This window comes from Drosophila yakuba, chromosome 2R, assembly GCF_016746365.2.
Source record: "Drosophila yakuba strain Tai18E2 chromosome 2R, Prin_Dyak_Tai18E2_2.1, whole genome shotgun sequence".
Lineage (NCBI taxonomy): Eukaryota > Metazoa > Arthropoda > Insecta > Diptera > Drosophilidae > Drosophila > Drosophila yakuba.
This window is the reverse complement of record NC_052528.2, coordinates 14,251,351-14,277,970: the sequence shown is the minus strand read 5'-3', so window position 1 is coordinate 14,277,970 and position 26,620 is coordinate 14,251,351. Positions and strand designations below refer to the sequence as shown.

Here is a 26,620-nt window from a genome sequence, read left to right as displayed (position 1 = left end):
CTATTTTATATAAAATCCGCCGTTATCGATTAATTAATTCCCCCCAATTTTCTTTTACTTATGCATAGAGAACAAGAAAATGACACTGCCAACTTCACACATTAAAGTTACATTTAAAATGTTTCTAATTTTTATTTGACTAGTTCCATTGCATAAACGTAAATACAAGTTCATTTATGGGTTTCCATTTTACTTATCGAATTTTTATCTTGTGTTTTAAATGAACTCTTGTCCGTATTCTGGTCAACGTCCGGCGGTCGAGCTGTCAGCTCGGGATTGGAGAAATTGGTGTTTTAGTCAGAAGGACCCTGGGAAGGGTCCAACTTGAAAAAGGTTTGAGCTTTCTCCGTACCCAAACCCAAACTCACCGAGGGACGCCGACGAACGTCTCGAGTTTTGTATAGATGCGCATTTTTATGGTAAGTTAAGGTAGGGTATAATAATTGTTAATTAACTTTAGTTTAAGCATAGTTCACACCAAAAGTCGGAAACATTTACACTTATGTACACATTTAACACACATACATCCAACACTTAATAAACATTTATATATATGTAGAATATGTGGTAATAGTAATATTTAGCAAACATTGAAAACATTCCGTCATTTCGTCCTCTTCGGAGAATGCCATCCATATTTCATTTTCGAGACTCTTTTAGCCATGGTTTCTTGGTTTACTTGTTGCTTGTCCGTAGCAGTTGCTTTCATTAAAATAAGGGCCACAAAAATTGTGATTACAAATAGTAAATTGGTGTTTTGTTCTTCATCTCCATCCTTTCGTCGTCAAAAAGTTGTTGATCTTGGTTTTTCGCTCTTTTAAAATCGCCTCAACGCGAGTGTGCGCTTCAGATAGAGGCAAATGGCCCGGTGTATTAGCTCATACTGCTCCGAGTTCTGGACCATACCGCCCCGCTGCAGGCGAAGATTGCAAACGATGCCCAGGACGTCCACGAAAATGTCCGGCATCTTAGGCAGACGGTCGAATGAGGGGGGCGTCGTAACTGCCTCCGTCTCCCGATGATCCAGAATGTGGCTGATGTGCCGAATAGTGTTGCAAGTAAAGCTGCTATCGCTGTCCGTTGGGTTATGGTAATCTTCTGCCGTACTGCTTGTCAGCGATTTTGTGAGCATTCCAGTTAGCGAGTAAGCCAACGATTGCCGCAACTGGCGCACTGCATTGAGGATGGCCGTAAAGCAACCAGTGCGCCCGATCCCAGCCGAGCAGTGGATAACGGGGAGGGGCTGCACTGCATTGAAGATGTCCTGCTGGTAGATCTCTAGGCGCTGAGCCGCCAGATGGGCATTCCTCTCGCTTCTGCTGTCATCGTAGATGTCAAACTCCGACTCACACTTTCCAAGATTGAGTACATGCAAGCAGGTGTCCAGCAGCGTGTTGATGTCCCGAGGCGAGTGATGATCTGGCCAGTCAGGGTACCAATAGTGGTAGCAGTAGATCTTTTGCAGGTGGTAGCTAGCACTTTGTGGCACACGTATGCAATAGAGCAGCACCAGCTTCCTCACCGAGTAACCATTCCTTCGCACAATGCCCACGTTTTTAATAAGGAAGAAGCTTCCCTGGGCGGGCAAAGCCTCCAGCAGATCCCCTTCCAGCGTCACCTTCACCGACTCCACGCCTATGTGCCGGCCACCTAACTCATAGTCGATCGCATCCGAGGAAGCCACCACAGTGTCCGGCACAAAGGTGGGCGTTAAATACCGATCGAAGTAATCCCGGGCAACCGCACTCAGCTGAAACACCTCACACTTGGCGGCCACCGCAAAGATCTCATTCAGTTCGATGGGAAAGTATACGGCACACTTCTGCCTGTTCGCCTCCGTGAAGTTTGTGAGCATGACAATCTTCTGAAAGTACTGCTGCAGGATTTGCTCCCTGTCAACGTGAGGACTGCTGCTGCTTCCTCCATCCACGCAGCGACGTATGTAGCGCTGCGTGTTTTGGTAGATCATTAGCCAGAACTCGAAGATCGTATTGGGCAGCGGACCCTGCGTGGCCACATAGCACTTCGACACGTAGTCGGGTCCCTGAAAAAGGGGATGATAAGAATTACATTTAAATCGGACTTAGTTAGCTCACCTTGATGTAATTGGCATTGATGTAGGGCAAGTCCTCGCTGGCGGTCACGGAACTGGTTCGTTTGACTTCCCCCAGCAAGCGAGTCAGCTCGCTGGACTCGGATTCGAGCAGCACGCGAGAGTTCTCGTTGGGCAAGATAGTCTTGTAGCGATTTTTTGTCTGCGAGCCGAAGACCATAGGCTTCTCTTGGTGATTGAGCGGCAGGTCCCAGAACTCCTTGTGCAGATCACGAAAGATTCTCTTCTGTTCGGTTTCCTTCAATTCCGGTATTGGTTGCGCGATCCTATTGACCACTGTCTGGTAGGACGCGAGAAGTTCACTGTCCTCCGAGCTGGGGGCCACCAGATCAGTGGGCGTCTCCACATCCCGTGCGTTAGAGCCCAGCACCGGCGGTTGCTCTATGATGTTCCTATTCGTCTGGTAACTGTGATCGAACACGTAGTTCAGCCGAATAAGATCAAACTGATTAAGCGGATTGGAGGCGCTCTGCAGCATCTGTATGCTGGCTAAGTAGATCTTAAACTCCTCGCTGGTCGTTTGCGGCGACAGAGGACGGGTCATAATGTTGCGCACGGTCCCAGCACAAGTGCAAGTGGCGATAATGGCCTGATCCTCACCCACCGAATCCTGCTGAGGATTTGGCTGCAAATCCGAGGCGGAACCAAAGCACACCTGTCCAAAGAACTTTTGGCTATTGGCTTTGCTGCTGTTAAGGTTCTCGGTGCTAAAGAATTTCCGTTGATGCGGAGCTTGGTTGGCGGCAGCACAACTGCAAACGGTGACTTTCGGTTGCCCAATGTCCGTTATCTGAATCTCGGTACTTGCTGCTCCACCCAGTATGCTGCCCATGTTTAGAGTGAGGCTTTGATTGGAGCCACGGCGTTCTAAAAGTCCTCGTTTTGGAGTAGGTACATTGGATCCAGAGCCTGATCCCGAGCCGGTGGAATTGGTTCGCATATTAAGTCGGTTGTACTTTTCCGCGCTTAGCATTGCCTGCTGCTGTTGGATCTGCTGCATAGAATTTAAATCTCCACAAGATGTTGTAGTGTGCCCTGTCTTTAGGGTGATGCTGTGGTTTGATCCACGTCTTCTGAACAACCCTTGCCGACTACCCTGGCTGCTAGCCAGCAGATGTGACTGTGGCAATTGATCCGTGCGAATTTGGCTGGCGGTTCCTGCATCCAAATTGCAACTGGACTTGGAGTTGAGTATTGAGCCCAGACTGTAGTTGGAATGACTTAGTCCACTGTTCATCAGGTTGCCACAGGAGCTGTGCAGGTTGAGCGTTAAACTGTGATTGGATCCCCGACGCTGGAGAAGATTCATCGATGATGTGGACACTGTGGTCTTTGCCTGGAGTGTCGGCATCGGCAGATCCATAGACTTCTGCTTGAAAGGCGATTCCTTAGCACCACCGCCAGAGGAGGAGAACTCCACCAGGGTAAGGCACTCGGGAAGCGTTTTTAAATTTGTGCTGGACGAGTGCAGTAACTGATTGTGCTTGTGGGCGCTTCTCGGCGCTAGGCTTGCGCCTATTCCAAACTTGGAGCCGCCGTCCACGCTGCAGGCGGACTTCAGTTCAAAGTCCCCAAGGCTGGGGGTTAGGCTTGCGTCCGAGTCCAAGGAGCTTTGGGTCGTGGAGCTGCAGTGCGTCGGTTGCACCTGATATGGGTTCTGCTTGCGGTGGTACATAAGCCAGTCAGTGGTGTTGATTCCTGGTGACTTTCTGCGCGGCGTTCGCCTCTGATTGGCCAAGCTAAGGTGACTATCCAATCGCGAAAGCGATGTTGAGTGGATGGCGGAAGCGGGCTGTTGAAGATGGTGATGGTGGATGACACTTGTCGATGGCTTGCTCTGCCCCGTCTCCATGTCATCGCAGCTGCCATGAGATTCGGTTATGTTGTGCACCACGATTGACAGTTCTGATTCGTTGGCAGCCGAATCCAGTGAGCGTGCCTTCTCCTTGGTGCTCTTGATGGTCGGTGTTTTCGGTTTGGGCAACGGTGATGGCTGGCTTGAGTTTTTTATGGGCACGTCCGTAATGCGAATGGTAAGATTATTTTTATTCTTTCGATTCTTTCGGCCCTCCGATTTTTGTTGCTGCTGTTCCGGCGGCTCGGCCAACGCAGGACTACGATCCCGGCGTGTAGCTTCCTCCGAATTGCCTGTATCCTTGGGCGCATCCTGCACGACATGATCGATCTCCGGGAAGCGAAAGAAGTTGCCATTCTTGTAGCCAGCCGAGTTGATAATGTTAAGGGGCGAACCCGACACGTTTAGGTTGTTTATAGAGGACAACAGTTTTGGGGAGTAACTCAGGCGACTGGCCTCCAGTCCCGGCGTCGTCGAGGACTCATCCTTAAACAGGATGGTGGGTGAGTTGTGCTCGCTCTTCGACAAGTACAAGCTGTTCTCCAGGTCTTGATCGACCGATCCACCCTTAGGTATGGTGTTTTCCTTGTCGATGCCACGGCCACTAACCCGCTCGTCGCCAGTGGAGGTTGTAATGTGCGGCGAGCAGGATCGGCGGTCGTACTGCGATAACCTCTTGAACTTTCGACCTAATGTGGGTGACTGCGAGCTGGATGGATGGTGGACGTGGTGGGGTGCTGGATGGGGGCTGGCAATGGTGAACTGTCGGGGGGTGAAGACCTCCTCATCCTGATCCTCGTGCTCGGGAATGCCAGGAACCCCGCCCACAACCTCCACCGTGGGCGAGGGGAACTCGAAGGACGTCTGCAGGTACTCGAGGGGCGTGAAGTAGGGTGTGCTCTTGTTGCTCTCCGCATCCTCGCCAGCTTCCAGTGGGGTAGTGTCGAAGGAGGAGGCGTGGGCGGGACGGGGGGTCTGTGGGTAGGGGTACTCAATGGGTGCATTCTCCTTGTTGTTGTTTCGTAGCTTGTCCATGATACACACACACAATTGCTGAAGCGGGGCGATCGCAGCGCAGTCGCTCCGCCCGTTTAGTGTCTTGTCCTCACTCGATCGGCATTATCACTATCTCGCCCGCACAGTTAGCACTTCCGATTTCGACGCAAATCATTGGGAAAAGAGCGTTTTCTTTTCACAACATTTTCAGAGCTCAAGCATGGGGAGCTGCCAGACCGCGTATGTAATCGATCCGGCAATGTCTGCATTATAACATTGTTGCCAGATCGCAGACTTACTGCAATTGGAACTGGCAACGTTGTCGCTAATTAAGCCGCAAATTTCCATTCATATTTAAAAATTAATAGATTTCAAAATCTACTGTTAATATAAAGTAATTGCATTTTTAAACAAGCTAAACACCATTTGGACTTTATTTTTGATCGTTTTTCAACATAACTGTATTTTTGTTTTTAAAATCGCTTAAGAAGCAGTAAAGAATTCGGAAACGTAAACGCTGTGTTTCAAGTGCCAACGTTCCGTTCACCTCACAAGAGCACATTGCTTTTTGGCGCGCTTCTGTTTGCATTAGTTTGGAAATAGTCAAATGACTTATGCATTAAAATAACTGTGTGTACTTTAGATTAATTTAAATAACTTTAAGATTAGTTTTATTTGCTGCAGAATCAAAACAAACACATTTTTGCGACAGCTGTCCTCGTTATTTCACCGCCAACAGCATAAGGTCACACTAATTTTGCGAAAAGCGCGTGGTATTTAATGCCTTATTTATTTGCTTTATTTCGCCATTAGAAGTAAGTTTCACAGTGTCCAAAAGCTAGCAAAGAAAACCACTGGATCAGGAGCTAGTGCATCCAAAACCCAGAAATCCATTTCGATGTCTGAGGGCAGCGGTAGTGAGAATACAAACGCAGCAGAGGCTGCGGCCGAGGCAGAGGCGGCGACTGAGGCGGCATTGATGGCCGAAGCGGTGGCTGTGGCCTACCAGAGCGACGACGAGGAGCAGGCAGAGGGCGAGGACACGCAGGAGGCGGAGGCGGGCGATAACCAGGAGGAGGATGGCGCTGAACAACAGGATGGGGGGGAACCAGAGGCCGAGGAAGCCGCTGATGGTGACGACGCCATGAGCGTGGAAAATGCGGAAAACGAAAGCGATAGCGGTGGAAATGCGGAGGAAACCGCAGCCGCCGACCGTCGCCAGGCCACCAAGAAGGAGCTCACCCAGATCATCGACAAGTGGGAGCAACAGCAGACCCAAAATGGATACGATCCAGTACCCACTCTCAGGAGGTAAGCGTGCTTTAAGATCATTAGATCAGCTCATAAACTACTCAATGCCTTTGCCTTCACAGCCTAGCGGAGATCTTTGAGCGTGAGAAGGACGTGTATCGGCGCAAGGATCCGGATCCTTTGGACTCACGACATCCATATAGAGCCGATCCCAGCTGTCAGTACGGATTGCTGCTCAAGCTGCTCTTTCGGAAGGATACCTTTATGGGCAAAGTAAGAAAATAATTATGTGATAATAATTTATAAGGTTCTTGCTTTTTAAAATGCAATGAAAATGAAGATGCTCCTCTTCCTATTAAAGGTTTCCAAAACTTAAGCTAACTAGTGATTTCTTTTTGTTCCATCAGCTCCTCAACGACTACCTGCGAGAGAACTATTTCAGTCGCCAGAATGTCAGTCGCAGCTCTTTGGAATTAAACATCCTGGCCTGCCGCCTTATCCTGGAGATAATGCCTGGAATGGAGACGTCAGCAGTATTTCAGACCGCCGAAGGGGATGGAACCATCAATCGCATCTACTCTTGGGCGGAGGACAGCATTGAACCGCTTCAGAGCTATGCCACCGGTCTTTTAGCCGAAGCCATGGAAGTGAGCGACATTGCCATCAACTTTCGTGATCAGAATATTCGCTTGGTGCCCAAGATGATTAAGCGTCTGCACATGCTGCTGGCGATCAGCAAGAGCGCCACTTCGGATGTCAATACGTCGATGCATAATCTGTCGGCAGACAGCAGTACGACGGGGATGCTTAGCTGGGTGGCCTGCGCCAGTAATGCATCAGCTCCTCAATCCCCGCAGCACAATGGCAGTGGAATGGGAGCAAGTTCCTCGCAACATGGAGACGCCTCTAATATGTCGATTCTGTTTGAGAACAGCAGAGATGCTTTTTGCGTATCTCGCTATTACAAAAGGATGTATATTCCTTTGCACCCGGCCACAGCGGATACCAGCCAAATGTTAATTATGCGCTTCCTGACCAGCCTGGGCGAATATCAAGAGTTCCTAGCCATGGCCTTCGAGAACAATGTGATGCAGCTAATTTTTGGCTACCTAGAGAACTTGGATCGCAGGGACACTTGCTTGGCCTACGAAGTTTTAAAGTATCTGGCTTCCCTTCTTTGCCACAAGAAGTTTGCTTTAGAGTTTATTGCACACGGTGGTCTGGAGGTCAGTAAATTGTCCAGCAAGGAATGACATTATTTGTAACTTTACCATATTTGCAGCTTCTTTTAAAAGTGCCCCGCCCCAGTTTGGCGACCACTGGTGTGTCTATCGCCATCTACTACTTAGCATACTGTGAGGACGCCATGGAACGGATATGCAGTATGCAAAGACCACTTATTTCAGAACTTGTGCGCTATGCTCTTTGGATTCTGGGTCGTTGCCATGACTCCTCCAAGTGTCATGCCACCATGTTCTTCAGTCTGAGCTTCCAGTTTAAGGTCATATTGGATGAGTTTGATGCCCAGGATGGGTTAAGAAAGCTGTACAATGTCGTAAGTAAATGGTATATACGGAAATGATGGATTAATAGCATATATCTTTACTCCCGCCTAATAGATTTCCGTACTGAAGATTCTTGATCCGAGCCACAACGACAGCGACAACGATTCTGATATCAACGAGGATGTAGAATGTGCTTCCCGACAAATGGTGCGCCACGTCTGCGTAGCCCTCAAGCGGTATATGGAGGCCCATTTCTTCTACAAGTACAACAGCTTCCTGTGCCAAACGAATGCGGCTTCACCGTCACCGTCTTCAGCCCACTATTTTAATCAAAATCCGACCGTTGCTGCTAAACTGACCTTCGACCAGTTGCACGATCAGATTCGTACGCTCCAGGAACACACTTCTATCCGGGCACATTGGCAACCGGTGGATCAGCTGATGAAGCTAGGTGGAATTACCATGCTACTTAGAATCATCGCCTTCAGTTACGATTGGGTGAACAGTGGACGCTCCGAGACGGTGAGGGCGGCTCTGGACGTGCTCAGCGTTTGCTGTATTATCCCAAGAGTTTATGTTGTGCTCTGTGAGCGCCTGCTGATGCTAGACAAGACCACTACCTCCGGATTTTGCTCTGTTCTGGGCGCTGCTGCAGGAGAGATAACCTCCGATGCAGAGGTTATCAAATCGGCGTTGGCGGTGCTGTGCCACTGTGTTTGCTCTCCGATCATCCGCAAGGACAGCGGCACCAGCCTGATTAAGTTTGGAACGTCCTCCAGGAAGAATAAGGCCAACCACAAGTACGCCGAAGAGCTGATCGAACGTGTTTGGGAGTCGGTGTGCTCTAACAATGGCATTGTAGTTTTGCTATCGCTGATGCAAACGAAAGGACCCATTACGGATGCGGACTGCATACGAGGCATGGCCTGTAGGGCCTTGGCGGGACTTGCACGCTCCGATCGGGTCAGGCAGATCGTCAGCAAGCTTCCACTTTTCGCTAGCGGACAACTCCAGACGCTGATGCGGGATCCCATACTCCAGGAGAAGCGCGCGGAGCACGTAATCTTCCAAAAGTACGCATTAGAGTTGCTAGAACGAGTGTCGGGTAAGACGAAACCGCTTAACAATCCCTTGGATCCATCGCTGTCCAACATGCACAAGGCCAATGTAATCGCTCAGACGCGCATCCAGTACAACAAACAGCAGCTATATCAGCTTATCTTCGAACACCTGGAGAGCAACGGTCTCTCCCAGACAGCCCAAATGCTGCAACGGGAGGTGGGTCTTCCACTGCAGACTCCCACTACGCGGAGTTTCCATCAATCACCTTTCGACTACAAATCTCTTCCCAGTGGGAGTAGTTCGGTGTCCAGAAATCGGCTACGAAGCCGCATGCAAGATGTGAACGCAGCGATAATGGGCAGTGGAGACTTGAACAAAAGCTTTGGTGAGGACTTCTCGCCCGCTGGAGCCGGTGGCAGCAATGCGGCCGAAGGAGTCAGTATACCAAATTTTGGCTCCCTTAACACAACGCAGACACCCATAAAAATAAGGAGAACGGATAGAAGTTCGGTCAGCCGCTCAATTCAGAAGCAGACATTGGAGCCTGGTGGCATGTTAGTTGGTCTTTCTGAAGATGGTCAACTGCACCCCAAGAGGATCACCCTAAATACCATCGTTACGGAATACCTCACCAACCAACACTCGCTGTGCAACAATCCAGTGACGACCTGCCCCCAGTTTGATTTGTACGAGCCGCACAAATGTCCAGATCCAAAGCCCAGCCGCTTATTGAGCTCGAATTACAACCTGACCAGCCGGCATGCTCGAACGCAAGCCGGGTTTAATACCAGTCGCTTTGACCGTCGTTATGTACACACGCACTTTTCTCCATGGCGCAGTATTCGATCGGCAGACTACGAGGACCTGGAGTTCACCTGTTGCGATTTAGTGGGTAAATACATCATTGTGGGCACGCAGCAGGGCGACGGACGAGTGTTCAACATGAACGACGGCGTGGAGCAGTTCTTCTCCAACTGCCACAACTTTAGCGTAGATGCTATAAAGGCTAACAGAGCCGGAGATCTGGTCATCACATCTAGCTTCTGGCGCACACCTACCAGCATTCTGTGGTCCATTGCGGACGATGAGTTCAAGCTGAAATTGCGTCTTCCCGATGTCACCTACTGTGAGTTTAGTCAAACGGCGCAGGATCGTCTGCTGGGCACTCAGAATGAGGTATGTTTTGAGTTATTTTATGATTTGTAGTAGCATTAACTAATTTCTGTATACTTTTCAACACAGTGCGCCACGCTTTTTGACATAAACACTGGTTCCAAGGTGGCCTCGTTTACGCCAACCATACCTAATCTCTACACCAAAAACAGAGCAACTCTTTGCCGAACCGATGAGCTGATTTTGTCGGGTAAGTAGTGAAATACATTTAGAAGTATTGAGAATGCTGAAATGTAATTGAATTTAAAATTGTAGATGGCGTTCTTTGGGATGTGCGTTCCGGAAAGGAGATCCACAAGTTCGACAAGTTTAATCAGTGCATATCAGGCGTCTTCCATCCAAACTGTCTGGAGGTAAAGTACACATTTGTATTCAACTATTTCTACCATGTTAATAACACCAAACCTTTTTGTAGATCATCGCCAATACTGAGGTGTGGGATTTGCGCACCTTCCATTTGCTGCAGACAGTGCCGGTGCTAGACCAGCGCAACTGCACCTTCTCACCGATGCATGTAATCTACGGGGCTAGCTTGGGGGCGGATAGGGACCATGACATGGAGACGACCACATACGATACCAGCTTCAACGTTCTGGATGCCTACGACTACTCGAGCATTGCGACCATTGACGTTAAACGCAACATAAACGATCTGAGCGTCAGTGCCAACGGGAGTCTGATCGCCGTGGTCGAAGACTACAGCGGCTACGAGTCCAAACAGGAGACCTACGTGAAGATCTATGCTGTGGGCGTTAAAAAGAGCGAGCGCTCGGAAGAGGTGCGTGCGGTTAAGGATCTGGCCAGCGAGGTATCGGACGCAGTGGCGCCGGGGTCGGCGAACGCCAACGATGTTGGCGGTGCTTCGCTGCTTCGGGTTTTCGAGGAGGCACCGGCGCGCCCACAGCCGGTAGAGAACGCTGCACCCGCCGGCCCCAACGAATTTGAAGAGGAGCAGCTACGCCGGCTAAGTCCCGCCATGCACGCAAGTCCAAATCTTTCTCGCCAACATGCACCCAACAGCTCAATTGTTGGGGTGCGACGGCGGGCACGTACACTGGGTGGCAATGGCAGTAGCAGTGGCGGGAATGGGAATCTGAATCTTAATGGTGGTGGCGGAGTCGGAATCGGCGCTGCCATAGATCTGAGAACCCTCATGCGGCGGATGGATGATATTGAACTAAATATTATGTCTATGCTTGCAGGAAGATGATGAGGAGGTGCCCGAATCTGATGAGGACGGTTCGGATACGGGCTCCGAGAACAGTAAGTTAACGGTTAAAAACAGCCTTCCGTTGCTAAATCCTCTCACCCCCTAGCTTTTGCTATAGGTCAAAATTTCATGGGTTTTCCCCTGCTTCGTAACCTTAATGGGTCGGACAACGATGACGACGGGGACCTGGATGATGACGACGATGATGGTGAGCCGCTGGACTCCGATGACGATATGGACGACGACGACGGCTCCGGCGACGACGATGGCGACTTTGATGATGTGCTTGAATACTTCGAAAGAGGCAGCTCAGACGGTAACTCAAGATCTTTAGACTCTGTTCGTGTACGACTTGTATTTTCTCCTTCCCTAGATTGAGCCCACTCCACATCCAAACCCCCAACAGAACTCTCCCTCCACCGATCCACTGCTCCGCACCAATGTTCACCTACTGTCTCGTCTCGTCTCGTTCGATCCTCTCTGTTGTCCGCAGCGCGCCTTAGGGATGAGCAAACAACAATCGTCGTAGTATAAGTACACTAGACATTAAGCTGTTACCTTAAAATGTAAATTGTTATTTTTGAATTTTGTACAAATCAAATACGAATGCCGCAGGATTGCATTAAAGCCAGCTAAAGATTATTAAAAGGATCGCATGATGAGTACCGACTGTAAAAATCAAATCTATAAATTGTTCAACAATTTTCATTGTACAAGCCTAAATAAAAATTGTGTACTTTTGCTATATAACAAATATAAACGATTTTGTTAGCATGAAAGGCTTTTTCTGTGCTATAGAAACCATTAGAAACAATTTCCAATATTTGTATAATGCTAAGCCAATTGTATTTGAAATACATTACTCGGAAGACTTAATTCCTGAATGTAAAATATTAAATATTTCGTTTTAGAAATTAACTAAATGCATATTTGTTTGCTTACAAAGAAAACCAATTGCAGGGAGGCTCATTAATGACTGAGAAGTTTATAATGCTTTATATTTTGAATTTATTTTGATAAATATTAAAGAACAGTCTTATTGGTCCACCCCAAATGCTTACAGAAATCATAACTAACCAGTGTTACACATACGGTTTATTCGAATTGAGTCAAATGGTAGCCGATTGATTATCTTATCGCCAAGTGTGGACTGCATGTTGGGAAACGAATACATTCCTCACCCCGGTCGTTACTCACTGACTGGGTTTTCGGTGACGCTATTACGGACCGGCTCTCACCAAAAATCGAAGCAAATCTCGGCCGAATCCTTCATCAGTAGATAAATATGGTGATATTGGGGTGTTCGTTGTGCGACAGCTTGGCGGTCAAGTTGAATGCGTTCGTTTAGTCCGTTGCTCAGGTGTTATAAAATTGCAAATTTAGTTACTACTTGGCCACCGAAGTGTGCTTATCGACTGCTTTCGCGCAACTGAATCCAAGAACTCTGTGCTCTAGAACTACGGAAATGTCTATGAAAGCCATCATCATCGGATGCCTGGCCGCGCTGGTGGCACTGGGCGCAGCCCTTGAGGAACATCCCCATTTCTGCATCAAGACGGATCCCATCCTTCTGTCAGAGATCGATCGTCATGTGGTCATCCCCAGCGAGGAGGACCTGCAGTGCCACATTAGGGCCACCACGTTGACCCAAAAGGAGAAGGTAAAATCATAGGCATATGTGAATACATTTTAGGATGCATTTGGATTTACATTTACTATAGTTTAGTATTGATAGCTGCATTTTAGAAACGGTCAATTCCAAACGTAAACAATAAAGAATTACAAATATCAGTTCTATTGAACTAGCACAAATGCAATTTGTTATGGATCTGCTTTTGGAATAAGAGTGTCGCAGTTCATCCAATTACTTGGCGACTAAAGCAGATTGCACGATTCCATATTTGTTAGAAATGGCCTCCGTTTAAAAACTCCTTGCCTTTAATGGCAAATGTTGTGTCGCCAAACTAGTTTGCCCCATCGACATCCTTAAGTGACAAATCCAATGCCAGCCGTAAATTATTCGTGTGCCACCTTCGAGTGCCTGATATTCCAAATTGAATTAGCTTGACGATAAAGTGACAAAGTGTCCATCGCAGCTAAAGAAGATAATGCCGGCGGACCGGAGATAAGCTGAAGACGAGGGTTATTTACGAACGATGTAGGTGTTTGTTTCCGTCTAACTTTTATCTCTCTATTTCCCAGGCAAGCCTCGTGGACACCCTATGCGCGGATCACGGCTCCACAACAATCAAGCGGGATAACCACCACTTTCTCAGGCTTCGCAACGGAGAACTAACTGGAAGGGGTGCTCAGGCGGAGGTGTGCGCCAACGGAGGTGATTCGGTTCTGGCCTGGGTGCCCTACCACACCGTGCTCCAGAACTATGCGGCCGAGCTGAATCCGAAGGAGCGGCTGACCTATATTGCCAAGGCCACAAACGTGGAGCGCGAGAAGACTGAGCTCTGTCACTTCCGGCACACGGATCTTGTCAATGCGGTGTCCGACAACCTGTTCACCTGCGTAGTCATGATTTTCGGCGATAACTTTGTAAGTTTCTCGGGAAGATGACTCGATAGGCGTTCTACAAATGTGATATCGTTATAGTATGGTCTGGAGGATAACATCAACGTACTGGTGGAACTGGAACCCTTGGCTTACCAGCTGAGGAACATCACTTACCTGCCATGGCGAAATGTCACTAACAGCTACAAGATGCACCTGGGCAACAGTGTGCTCCGTAATCCCAGCGGCGAACGAAAGCCCATTTACGGTAGCCTGAACTACGCCTTTGTGGAGAAGATCCTGGTGAATATGTCCAGTGTGTATAGGCAAAAGAAGCTCTCCAGGCTGCCCCTGCTCTTCGAGCACCGTTCCTCTGTCCTCGAACTGGATTCGAATGGAATGGGTGGCCTGGATGTTGCAGAAAAAGCCTATTTCGGGCGAAGCATGGATCCCAGGAGCGAGGTGAAGGTCCAGGTGATCGGACAGTGGGTGGACCAGCATAGGGAGTTTGACGCCGACATATACGAGTATTATGGCCATGGGTTGAAACGGTTCAAGGAAACACTGACCGGTGGCCGGCTCACCTTCATCCGAATAGACAACACGGAGCCAGTTTTCATGGATCCGGAATCAAGCAATCTGGCCAAGGCCTCGCTTTTCCGAGAGCAGAAGGTTGGCCAGATAAAGGAGGATCCATCGGGTAACTACACCGAGTGGGAGAACGCACAGGAAGACGAGTTCGATGAGGATGGTCCAGGATTCTACTGCTGGTTTGTGGTCACTTGCCTGCTTTTGGCCCTCGCTATTATCCTAGGCATATACATTCTAGTAAGCGCCCACAACAGGCGAAACAAGCAGCGCCAGATGTACGAGGTGGCCAACACAAATGTGCCTCCACCCGCCTAAAAATTATTAAAATTAGCCTTAAGTTTTCTGAATCCGAAAATAACACCAGGATCAACAGGTGGGTTTTAGTTCGAAATGTCAGTTTAAAAAACGAGTTGGCAGTTCCACTGCTATGTCCTCGAATTAAAATTTGTTTTCGTTTTTTTATTAGTTTTATTAAATATTTCGGCTGTAAAATGTTAAAGTGAGTAAAAAAATTGTGGTGTGTTTGATTTGTTATAAGAAGAAATCAATTGTTAGGAGCAATGAAGAAGGTCCTTAAGATCGATGAATTAGATGCGATGAGCCCTAAAAATTAAAACGCTTTTATAAATGAAGAAAGGGTAAGTTTGGAAGGAAACTCTTAGCTTAAGCTTAAGTAGCTTAAAGTATTTAAAGAAATTCTAGAAATCTTAAGAAATAAACAAATTGATTTCCGACCGGCATGCGTTAGGGATTTTTCTCTGTACACCGCGTTGGCAGCGCCATTTGCAACACGCCTATCATCTCACTCACACTCGCACACAGAGAAAGACAGATAGAGGCAGAAGTTCAGTTCATCAATTCATTCATCTCATGGAAGAACCTTATTGATAACGTCGCCAGAGATAGCTAGTGATTTCATTCGATCCGGGTCCCGAAAGACCCACTGGTGTGCACTTGTTTTGGTTTTGAAGTTCGCACCTCCGGGATCGTGTGTGTTTCGCCCTGAACCACAAATATGTGAGTTCCGAATGGGATTTGTGTGACGCGGCCATATTTAAAGAGTTTTTTGTGTTGGATGTGGGGCGAGCTGCAAAAATTACATAAATACAAAGCAGGTGAGTTGATTTCCGTTGCTGGAACCTGGTCGAAAGGTGCACGCGGTGCGGGTGCAACTAAAACAAAACCATTATTTACCGAATTTAAGTCGGGAATCGTGTATTTGTTTCATTTTTTGGTCCTAAAAATCGCATTTTTCGCTCACACCAACACCAACATGGTAAATTGTGTATAACAATATAGCTGTCTCTGTCTGACACAAGTGCTACCAGACGTGTCGATAGTCCATGTTAATAACAGTGAGTTAGCAGGTCATTTTACAACAGATGAAATTATTCTGAATTTTAATTGACCATTTTTTGGCGGGCAAATCATAACAAACCTCGTACTCTTGCACCTTTCGGGGTTCCGACCAAAGTTAATGGCAATTTCGAATTAAAAACTTGCCCATTGCAGCCTCCCCCTAGGAACACGAAGTAATGGATCGCAAGAAGGTCCTGGAGCTGGACAAGATCTGCCGCCTGTGCATCTCGGAGCGCAAGGAAATGCGCCCGCTATTCAGCGAGAAGGTGCCCGAAATGCTAATGGACTGCACCAGCGTGCGGGTGGAGCCCACGGAGGGCTGGCCGGACAAGATTTGCGTGCAGTGCGTCCACGCCGTGAGCCGGAATCACGCCTTCAAGACGCTCGTCGAGCGCAGCGACAAGGAGCTGCGCGAGTATATCCGCGGTCTTACCGTGGCACTGGTAATGGAGGAGCAGCAGCAGCAGGAGGCGGCCAGCGCCAAGCAACAACTCCAGCTGGAGCGCAAGCAACAGCGACAGCTGCAGAAGCAACAGAAAATCCTTGAGGAGCAACTCCAGCAGCAGCTAGTCCAGCAGCAACAGCAGCAGACGCCTGCCAAACCAAAACTAAAGCCGCTGCTCCGCAAGGGGTCCCGCCAGCAGAAGCAGAGGCATCTGGAGGCCGCACCAGCACCACAGTCAGCCCCGCATCCCGCCCCCCAGCCACAGATGCAATTAATGCAGGAACATGCGCCGCAACAGCAAACGATGCAGCAACAGATCCAGCAGATTCATATGCCCACACTTCAACCTGCTCCCGCACAGCTACTGTCCGCTGCCGGCGCCACCACGACTATGCCGCAGCAGATCCTGTTGCCCAACGGCCAACTGATCACGACGGCCCAGATTGTAGCGCCGCAGCTGGCGCAAATCATCAGCACAGCGCCGCAGCCAACGACTAATGGACAGACCACCGCTACGCAATCGCAATTCCTGCCACAGCTGCTACAGACGCCAAACGGACAGACACTGCAGATTGTACAGCAGCCCAATGGCACGCAGACCCTGCAACTGGTTCAACTTGTGCCGCAACGCAGCTTGGCGCCCACCGGAGTCACGACAGTGACCACCACCACGAACGCCACGGATATGGGTCAGCATGTAGGCGCTTCTCTGGGTGATGCCGACGTGCAGTTGCTGGAGGACGGTTGTGAGGTGGAGGACGAGGAACTTGAAGATGTGTACGAGCAACTGGACGGCAAGGGGGATCACAGCTTTGAGACCATTGTCCTGGACGACGACCAGCAGCAGGACTTCCTAAAGGACCACCACGAGCACCATCAAGTGATGATCAATGAGGATCTCACTCAGAGTGAAAGCCAAGAGCATGAGTACTTCGACGATTTGGACCAACAGCAGGCGATGGACGAGGTGGAAGATGAGGAGGAGCAACTGAAGCACGAAGAAGAGCAGGATACGTTCATAATCGAGGAGATCCAGCTAGAGGATGACGAGATGCTCGAGGATCCGGATGGGGAGGAAATCGACCAGGATTGTGAGTACATCGCAGACGAACAGGATCCGCATCTGTCCGGTGATGTAGACGACGATCTGCAATATGCAATTATGGAGCCGCCGGATGGCGAGACTAGTGTGGACATTGACCAGGCTTTCTTGGAGTCTGAGCAGCCGCATCATCAGCAGCACCAAGAGGAGATGCAGAGCATATCACTGGAGAACGCTGTGGTTGAGTTCAGCCAGGCCACAACGACATCGGACGCCCTGGTGGCTCCCACACTGACTGTAAGCTCGGCCAGTCCGACGCCAAAGCGGGCCAAGCGAAGTAACCAAATTCCAGCCGGTGTGACTCTGGAACCCTGCGACCACCAGCCCCCTACCGCTGGATCAACGATCAGTAGCAAGCTGGCCGCAGCCAACTCTCGCCAACTGGTGCAGACGGCCAGCGTGATTGCCGCCGCCGGAGCTGACGATAACTACGAAATAGATGCTAATCTGGTAACTGAGTTCATACGCCAGCACACCTCGCCTCTGGGATCTGGGAGATACATTTGTCACCTGTGCAGCACCGAGTTTCGGCAGTTCAAGGGCCTGCAGAACCACATGCACTCGCACACCAACTGGATACGGGCCAATTGCAAGAAACAGCCGCAGTGCCAGATCTGCCTAAAGAGCTTTAAGGGCCCAGGAATGCTGCGCATGCACATGAAGACGCACGACGCTGAATCTAGCACGCCGGTATGCACTATCTGCAATCGAACCTTCAAGTCCAAGGCGATCCTGTACAGACACAGGCAGACGCACCAGCAGCGGGCGTATTGCTGCGGCGTGGCCAACTGCCGAAAGAACTTCTCCTCGGCGGTGAACCTAAAGTGGCACGTAGAACGCAAGCATCCGGAGGTGGTGGAGCCGCTGTTTAAGTGCGGCGAGTGCGGATCTCTGTACGATAATGTGGACTCACTGCAGCTGCATGTGGAGAGTACGGACCACAGTGCAGAGGCGCAGATCAGTGGCCAGGACGATGCATTCAGCGGGGCGGTAAGCATCGTCAGCAACGGCACCACCGACATGTCCAACATGATGGCCACCGGCCAGAGTGCGACTTTGGCCGGCGGCACGGGCGATACCCACGCCGTGGTCATGGGCTCTTCCGGCGAGGTTTACTTCGTGACGCAGGCGTAGCCAGCGGAGTTTGCCGCAGCAGGCGCTGCTGGGAACGGCGAGTGCCTGCTCGGCATCTAGATGACCACTTAGATGTAATATAATATATATATACATATATATATTTTTGTACTACCCCCGTCTAGATAACAATTTAGAAATTAGCACAACTACACAATTATTGCAATCCTAGATTTCTGTCGTAGAACTTGTTTAGTAGGACCTAAGCGATTCACTCGAATTTTGTAAGAATATACGAAACTTTAGGTAGGCAGTTCGGGAGAAGATCCCCACATCCAAACGCTGGGTGCATGAATCCTGCGGGTACTGTGCCAGTTTTGTTTTTAATTTTATTACCTTACTATTATTATTTTGTTTTCCCGGGGAATACAGACTGGCATTTTAGGCTAAACGTATTTTTGGCGTTGGGTTTTCATTGTTGGGCTATGAAATAAGTGAAATTGTTTTAACTGCAACAAAATAAATTAACAAACCTTCTATGAAAACACAGTATGTCCATTTTTCTACGTCTACGTCTCTCTGGTCGGTAATATTTATTTTAAGCGTGTAATCCAATTCGCTGGTTCGGTTGTCATGTTATTCAATTGCTTCGCCAGAAGACCGGAAAAAACAGAACCCAAGCAAAATTGATCGAAAGAAAACAACAATCAAGCCAAGGTCTAGTCTATTGATTCCCAAGTGCCACGTGTCGGGTTCATCCGCTTGTGGGGAGTATCTGGATAACTGCAGCCATTCATTAGTACAATTCCCATACTGATTATGTAAAGCTGTAAATGCTTATTAGTGTGTTTTAGGTATATTTTTATATTACCTATAAAACCAGTGACCAGCTAATAAGCGGATTTCTGATCGCAATCTGAAGTCTCCGGCTGTCACAAGAAATTGTTAATTAATTAGCAAATAAGCCGCGAAAATAATCAATGGGAATAACATTGTGACAGCAAAATCGCCAACCGTTTATTTGTTTTGTTCAGATTATTTGTATATGGCGGTCAGTCGCGTTTCGCAAGATAAGATAAAGGTTTGGTTTTCCGCTTACAAATATGACGCAGTCCTACTTGCCGCCCCCCATTTTCCAGCCAGCTGTATGAAAATCTGATGCTTGCCCCAAATCGGTGCATGAATTAATTATAAAGCTTATACTTTGATTTTTCAGATTCATCGATTTTTCATTGTTCGATTCGGGCAGCGTAAATAAAGCTAGATTCAAATGGACTATAGCTATGCATAAATATCTTCTTCACATTCAGATTTATTTTCATTGCATTTAATATTTTCTTCATCTTAAATGACATGTGCTTTCACGCTTGGCTGGAAAAGTCCTTGCACTTTGAGCCATCTAAATAAAACTTGGCCACGCAGCCAAATAAATGTCAAAATAAATGTCGTGGGGTAAAACGAATAAATTATTGAGAATAGAGAAATTCCTGTAAAAATATATCATTTAGGACTCCAAAAAAGTATTTCCTTTTATTTTATTTACTAGTCTCTCATATTTTCTTATAACAGAAAAAATGTCAAATATTTGAAATCAATGGGAAGAATGTTTTAAAAAAAGCATATTTCAAAAGTATCTATTTTTGGATCGCGCACTATCGAACGGAAAACCGGCGACTGTTGGCTCCCAACAGTTGGTCATCCATTTCAAATTTAATTGATTTGGCACAGGCGAGGGGTTCGTGAAGAGGGGCGGGGATCAAAATAATTGCTCATAATAAATTCCTTTGATTCGCCTACAAACGAGTCACAAAGTACACACAATACAGCTCATTAATGCACAATATTTTGTGTTAATACTCGGCTGTTCTGGCATTTATTCAGATTCTTGAATTGAAATCCACGACGTCACCGAACGCCAAGGCTGAAATTTCGCCGCAAAGAAAGCCAATTTTGTTAAGACCTTTCTGATGGCTGTGCTGGGTATTTCCAATCCCATCCCACTTTTGGGGCAGTGATATTAAAACGCAATTGGGAATAAGCGAGTACATCGAAGGCGCAGTTCAATTTGAATTATTAATATGGCGCCGCTTGTGTGCTTACGAAAACATTCAATAATACATTTTTGAAAAAAAAACAAATTGAAATACCCAAATCAATGGCTCAAATTCTGGTTCTAGTTAACGTAAATTAAAGAGGCCATAAGGAAATGTCTGTTTAAAACTCAAGTGAGCTGGAAAGGATTGTATTTCATGAATTGCGAGCTTACCCACTGTGAGCTTCGTTGACTTAACAAGTTTTCTTCTCTGTTTGTGTCATTAAACCGACGACTGAGTAAACAAAAATCGAAAACAACGACAGCCGCACAAATGGCGTAAGAAAATGAAAGCGAAATTAAGTGTTGTTTAGAGAATCAAATATTGTTTACTGATCTGATCGCGGATAATGATCGATCGATCGGTGATCGCGCTTTTCCGTTCAAAGTTTCCCCAGACAGGGCGAATTTGTGTTGTGTGCTAATAACTTACGCCAGATTTAAGAGGGCCAACACTTCTTGGCCCACTTGCTAGCCAGCCCATAAACAACCCCTTTTCCACCTTTCCACCTGCTCAGAATTCTAAGACCCCGCATTGACGCAATTGAAAAGAATAACAAAATTGTTTATTTTGCGCTCTCCGCTTCGCAAATAATACTCGTTCTTAGGGCCGATTATTAACAAATTTTGTGCCCGTCTACTGGTATTTTAATTTTGTTTGTGTTATTTTACAATTCTGCGTAAAATGTTCAATAACAACAACAAGTTATCCATAACAAAGGAGGCCTGTAAAATGCCTACTTCGGATTTTAACGTAAACATTTATGAGCATTCCAGAGAAATTTGCTTTAGGGCAAAGAGTTTACTCTTAAACCGCCTTTTAAGTGATTTCTCCATTGCAAAATTATAGTTTATTGTAACGACACCATTAAATATATCGTTAATCATAAAATGAATGTTACTTATATTCCTTTGTAGTCAATCCATATTATTCATTTAAAATTTTCCTGTTTGTTTTGAGCTTTCTTTCTTCCATTTATTACAAAATGCTTGTTTAAACATAAAAAAATAATTTTATAAAAATATAAAGAGTATTACGTCTTCAGATAGCTAAAAATTAATGTTTTGGCGCTTTCATTCCGTCACGAACATCCAATTCACACGTTAAACCGCAATTTGTTTCCATTTTTCGACGCAGCAATGCTCTGCACACTTGTGTTTTCTCACGGAATTTACTTAAAAATTGCGACCAGACCTACGAAACGCAACATTATTAATCAAAAGGTATTGTAAATTATTTAGTATCTCCTCACAAATAAGGTGTTTGCCTCCTCGCCAAACGTAGCCACCTTGAGCTTGGGTAAACTCTTTCCCTTATCGTTGGTAATAACATAAACTTGATCCACATTTGGTCGGCGAAAAATACAAACAATTGGCCAAACAAATCGGCCAGAAGAGCACTCTACAAATATTTATATAATTTGTACAATTATAGAATTGACAATATTTTTAGCCCTAGCGCAGCTGCTTTTTGCGGCGCAATTTCATTTTCATTTCCGATTTCGGCACTTCAAAAAACGAATTTGCATATGTTCGGCCAAAAGGGAGGCAAGTGTAAAAGAATCTTTTTAATGGGGGGCACACGAGCTGGGGGCTTCTAGAGCATCTTCCTCTTCTTCTGAGATTGGGGCGTGTGCTATTGACATTGCACCCATTTGGTCATGAATTCGTTGGGGAGCTTTTTTTGGCTGGCTGCTCGAGCAAAGAATTTCCCAAGTCTCAAGGCTCGATTTGGTCGGCATATACCCCTTAAAGTGGGTGAAGGAAAAAGATGAAAGTGTAGTGCCTTGTTTCTATTTGCACTTTTGCCATTTTTTTGCAAATTTTTTGTATAATCTGTGATCATTTTTGGTCGCATTTTTTGGTGAATTTTTGGGAGCACAGTCTTAAAAGCTATGTAGATGCAAGCGGGGCATTGGCCAAAGGGATTTTCATTGAATTCAGAAATTATTCTTTTTTCGCTGAACACATGCGAAACATATATCGTATTTATCGCTGAGTGCCGGCATTTGAGATTTGGCAGCTGGCCACAAATATGATGCCCACCCACAACAGCTGCGAATGATTCTTGATTTGGTGTGGTCAGTGCCAGAGTGAGTCGCCATCGTCGTCCCAGGTTGGGTTGGAAGTGCTGTATCCACACGACTGTTTTACTGTTAGATTGGCCCTGAAAACATACATTCCCGGGTGCTTTTTGGCTTTCCCGGGTGCCAGACAGACCCTCCCCCTATCAAACTGCCCCACCCATCAATGCGGAAGTGTACCCGCCGCCGAGTTGCTCATCCAAGCGCCGGCGGAGATCACGGCAGAAGCTCGTGGCTATTGTTCCGGTAACCGATGACGTCTCCCCCAGATACAAATCCTCCTTGCAGTTCATTTCATTCGACGTGTAGATACATAGATACAGCGGGAAATACTTGGCATAGTACGAAGAGTAAAATGTTTAGAATTGGGGGAATTCTACTCCCACAGAAGAGCAGACAATGCATTGATTGAAATACTTTTTGGCGATCTTACTTTCTATATGCGGCATTCAATGTCAGGGTCGGTTAAAAGAGTCTCGGGAGGATATCAAATGCTGAATTACCATGTCAACGCCTGGCTGCCAAAAATAAGCATTTTTCATGCAAAGAAAAATTAATAAAATTCACTTTTCGCCTGCCAGAAAATGCCAACTATGTATTTTTTCTCGTCAGATATAAGCTGTGCAATATACATATGAATGAAATATGCTTGAAATTTACGAGGAATATTTATTTTACAGCCTGTTAATATACCATTTGTTAATTTGTGATTTATTTGAACTAAAGATTTTTTTAACAAAAAATGAAGCCTATATAAAAAAGGGTTTTACTTATATAATCCCTAAAGTTGTTGACAATCTTTAATTTGCTTTGAAATTTCTTATCAGTTTCTTTTCCATCCAATTGAACGAATTGCATAATTATTTTTGGGTGTCATTTTACTTAAAAGTAAATGATACTCTGAATGATTCATTAGGTTATCAAAACAATTACTAAAAGCTTCAGATATTATAGAATTGGTTTTAATTAATGAAAATCAAATGGATCGCTGACTAACCACTTGACTAACTTACTTGATTCGCTGCTTGTGATTCATTATTGGTTAAACTAGTAGGTAAACGACGAATGACGAACAATCTGCTGATTGTTGTCGGGCAATTTTAATTGTTGTTTCAGTTGTTTCAGTTGTTTACTGTTTGCCGGCTGATTTCAATTAGGCTCGGAGACACACGAGCGACTGGCGCGTGTTTTCAATAATGCTGAAATCAATAGGAGTGCACCAGACAGGCAGGCACGAAGCGGAACGATCATGAAACCACTTGAAAAAACCCCTTTCGAATCCCGCTATCCAACAATCGCACCTAACAGGTGCTCAAATCGCTGCCTGGCACGCATATACACCCACTATTTATGTAAATTTATAGATACACATTCGTGGATACCTCCGGGCTAATTGACAATTCTTGCACTCCACGTTTAATCCACTAATGCAGATTCATTGCCATGTTTTTGTCCTTGCTCCTCTCATGGTCGCAAAAAAATCGATTAGTAGGTGGTGGGAGCAGGTGCGCTGTTATCCCAGCGCCCAGTATCCTTGCGAGAGGCTGAGGTTGTGGCCAAGGTCGTTGCTCAGCCATCCATCACATGGACAAATTACTCGTGATTCGTGTATCGTGTATGGCTATTCATAACTCAATTTATACCGTGTTCCGCGTGATTGACACTGATTGGGCCTATCTGATCCACCACCCCCATGATCATTTCATTTTCATCATCTAAACCCCTGATTTCCCTGAGTGACAGCTTCCCCTTCGCCTGTCATCCCAATTGGCTTCGCTAGAGGAAACCGGATGAGTAATACAGCGGCACGTCTGCATCTTGCTTGATTTGGCTGTCAGCGGAACAAGCCTCAAAAAATATACAAACACAAAATTAAAATAGTCATATATTTGCCGACTGACAATTTTCCTCGCCCCTAAAAAAAAACATTTTGCCAAACTTGCCAGAGAAGACGATTAAATATGAATTTGAGAACGGCACATCAAATGCTGTGGAGCGTTTAAAAAAACCGAAATAAATTATTTAATAAATGTCTAAAGATGTTTTAGTACCACACGTGTTTTGTATTTTACTGCCGTTTTTATACTTACCCTGAAAAGGAAACTCATTTTAAAGTTTATCGAAGTGAAACGTGTATGACCAATATTCTAAGTTGTAGAATTGAAGTTAGTCATTCTGATATTTATATTCTCACTCTGTGCAAGTTCAAGCAAAAGATAATCAAAGTGTCCTTTTTCTTTTCCTTCAATTCAATTTTTGTTTTTAACTATAGAATATAATAGAACCTGCATACATGCATGTCGAATGGAAAAGTGAAGGCTTTGCCTTTTGGCTGCATTCAGAGTCAATGTCAAGGATGTGAGCTTCATGGAACAATGGAGGCGACAAACAATGTGGCGCCCAGTTGCCCACTTATCCTCAGCCCTGACAATGGCCTTCCAAGGAACCATGCCCCAGCCCCAGCCCCTGTCCCTGCCACGCCCCGTTTCATCCGAACTGGGCTAAGAGCACTTTGAATAAATTATCCATGGGTGCAGCACGGACGCCCCAGGGTCAATGGGATTGCTTCTGGGGGATTGGGTTGAGTTTCAGGCCAACTCGCAGGCATAACTCTTATCGGTTATGAATGGGCTTCCCTGCTGGGTGTTATGTGGGTGGGAATAGAACGTGTGGTTCCTATCTCAACCAGTCTGCTGGGTTTATCACCCATCGCGGCTCAGACTGATGTAAAATTACCCGAAGGTTGCGTCACTTCTGCCAGTTTCCCCCCAACCGCGCGGAACCTTTTCTGTTTTATTTCGGGATGTGGATGTGCCACTAATAAAGAATGAACAGCTAGTCGAAGCTCACGCGATTCTATTCGATGTGCTCTGGTTTATTACCATTCAAAATATCTATTACAAAGCGACGTCGCCAGCGAACACTTGCGATAATGGCAAAGGTATGTATCTGAAGTGCAAATGTTAGATACACAGTTAGCAACCAAAGGAAAATTTCAATGTTTTAATCTTAGCTTCAACAGGGAAAAATTCCAATTCCAGTGTTTTGTTTGAACTGTTTGGAAAGTTCTAGAGCTTAGTGAAAGCTAAAGCTATAAACTTTAACTTTAAGTGGAATGCCTGCCACCTGCTGATAATATCAGCAGTAAAGCATCCTAATCTTTTACTGATTCCTTGTCGAGAACTTCCAGACAGTACGTATCACCATCGTGCCCCTTGCACCGATCCCACTTATGGATTGGTCAACCATATTGGAGCGGAATATTCTGAGATAAGATGTGAACGATAATGGAACAATTGTCAACATCGGCAGCTGTTCGCACTCTTTTTCAATTTTGTTTGGGACCTTTCCTACTAATTTAATTAGGCCGCTCTCCATTCATGAGCCCCAATTATGCGGAAATCGGTGGGAGCCCGATTCTATATACTACATATACATATGTAGGGTAGCTTCCGTTAACAAATATTTGCACCGGAATTTTTATGGCCAAACAGTGGGCAGTCTTTGGAGATTGGGAGGAAAAAACAGTTTACCTAAGAGACTTTCCATTGTTTATTGTTTTTGTCACAATGGGCAATTAAATTGGTTTCTTGGAATCGCAGATTGGATTTTCAGCTTAAAACGGGGAGCTCTATTAATAGAGTTCAACGCATCCACCAGGAATCTTTGTTGACCTACTAAAAGACATGGATACAAACACAGGACATATTGAGAGCGACGCGCGTGTCCTGTGACAATTTGTCATTTATATTTAAATCGGAGAAAAATCAGTTGGGAAATAAGACTTATTTTTGAGCTGGGAAAAGAACCACTATTTAGAAGAAGAGCGCAGCACCACAGAGTCAGAAAAATAGGGTTCGTGGGAAAAAGAGAGCTCAGCACGTAGAAAAAATATTTTTCCTTAATTTCGAAAAATCTCTTACTAGACTCTAAACTTTAATCGATTTGTGTGGAGGTAAGCCAAGTATAAATATGTTGTCTTAAATATGGTCAAATTGTTTCTTAGTCTGTTAAGCTTGGTATTTTATTAAAGTTTTAATATTAGCTAAATTCATAAAAACAGCTCATTTTCTTCAGTGCACTAGCTGCTCAAAAAGTATCTGGAGAGCGCATGAGCTCTACTATCTGACTCGCTCGCACTACCTCAGACACCCGCTGGGCGGACGAACAAGTGTCGGGGTGCCAGCAGTCGTCCCGCTCTAACCA

At 46.3% G+C, this 26,620-nt stretch overlaps 4 protein-coding genes and 2 long non-coding RNA genes across 8 annotated transcripts; 3 read left to right on the top strand and 3 right to left on the bottom strand.

Moving 5' to 3' along the window:
• Window positions 1-107: 107 nt before the first annotated feature.
• Window positions 108-5,219, bottom strand: LOC6530595. Its single transcript, XM_002091472.4, has 2 exons — window positions 2,097-5,219; window positions 108-2,044 (listed from the first exon to the last, which is right to left on the bottom strand). The coding sequence occupies exons 1-2, from the start codon at window positions 5,001-5,003 to the stop codon at window positions 818-820; spliced, it is 4,134 nt and encodes a 1,377-aa protein (XP_002091508.1). The 5' UTR covers window positions 5,004-5,219; the 3' UTR covers window positions 108-817.
• Window positions 5,220-5,704: 485 nt separating this feature from the next.
• Window positions 5,705-11,925, top strand: LOC6530594 (protein mahjong). 3 transcript variants are annotated; one of them, XM_002091471.4, is made up of 11 exons: window positions 5,706-6,275; window positions 6,338-6,488; window positions 6,623-7,441; window positions 7,498-7,770; window positions 7,835-9,958; window positions 10,025-10,145; window positions 10,211-10,308; window positions 10,371-10,733; window positions 11,158-11,218; window positions 11,272-11,481; window positions 11,539-11,925. In XM_002091471.4, the coding sequence occupies exons 1-11, from the start codon at window positions 5,863-5,865 to the stop codon at window positions 11,541-11,543; spliced, it is 4,638 nt and encodes a 1,545-aa protein (XP_002091507.1). In that variant the 5' UTR covers window positions 5,706-5,862; the 3' UTR covers window positions 11,544-11,925. The 3 variants fall into 3 exon arrangements, 2 of the variants coding, with proteins under 2 accessions (XP_002091507.1, XP_015051901.1); XM_015196415.3 differs by having other exon boundaries at window positions 11,272-11,925; XR_001454230.3 differs by lacking the exon at window positions 11,539-11,925 and having other exon boundaries at window positions 5,705-6,275; window positions 10,371-11,218; window positions 11,272-11,359.
• A 267-nt stretch (window positions 11,926-12,192) lies between these two features.
• On the top strand, window positions 12,193-14,718 carry LOC6530593. The gene is made up of 3 exons (XM_002091470.4): window positions 12,193-12,825; window positions 13,368-13,712; window positions 13,770-14,718. The coding sequence occupies exons 1-3, from the start codon at window positions 12,631-12,633 to the stop codon at window positions 14,571-14,573; spliced, it is 1,344 nt and encodes a 447-aa protein (XP_002091506.1). The 5' UTR covers window positions 12,193-12,630; the 3' UTR covers window positions 14,574-14,718.
• LOC120321015 lies at window positions 12,861-15,694 on the bottom strand. Its single transcript, XR_005560562.2, has 4 exons — window positions 15,453-15,694; window positions 14,252-15,345; window positions 13,845-14,095; window positions 12,861-13,746 (listed from the first exon to the last, which is right to left on the bottom strand). It is a non-coding gene; the product is annotated as an uncharacterized LOC120321015 (long non-coding RNA).
• Window positions 15,236-18,790, top strand: LOC6530592 (zinc finger protein 853). The gene is made up of 2 exons (XM_002091469.4): window positions 15,236-15,373; window positions 15,771-18,790. The coding sequence occupies exon 2, from the start codon at window positions 15,794-15,796 to the stop codon at window positions 18,296-18,298; it is 2,505 nt and encodes an 834-aa protein (XP_002091505.3). The 5' UTR covers window positions 15,236-15,373; window positions 15,771-15,793; the 3' UTR covers window positions 18,299-18,790.
• Window positions 18,791-18,792: 2 nt separating this feature from the next.
• LOC120321016 lies at window positions 18,793-26,394 on the bottom strand. The gene is made up of 2 exons (XR_005560563.2): window positions 21,584-26,394; window positions 18,793-21,525 (listed from the first exon to the last, which is right to left on the bottom strand). It is a non-coding gene; the product is annotated as an uncharacterized LOC120321016 (long non-coding RNA).
• Window positions 26,395-26,620: the final 226 nt, after the last annotated feature.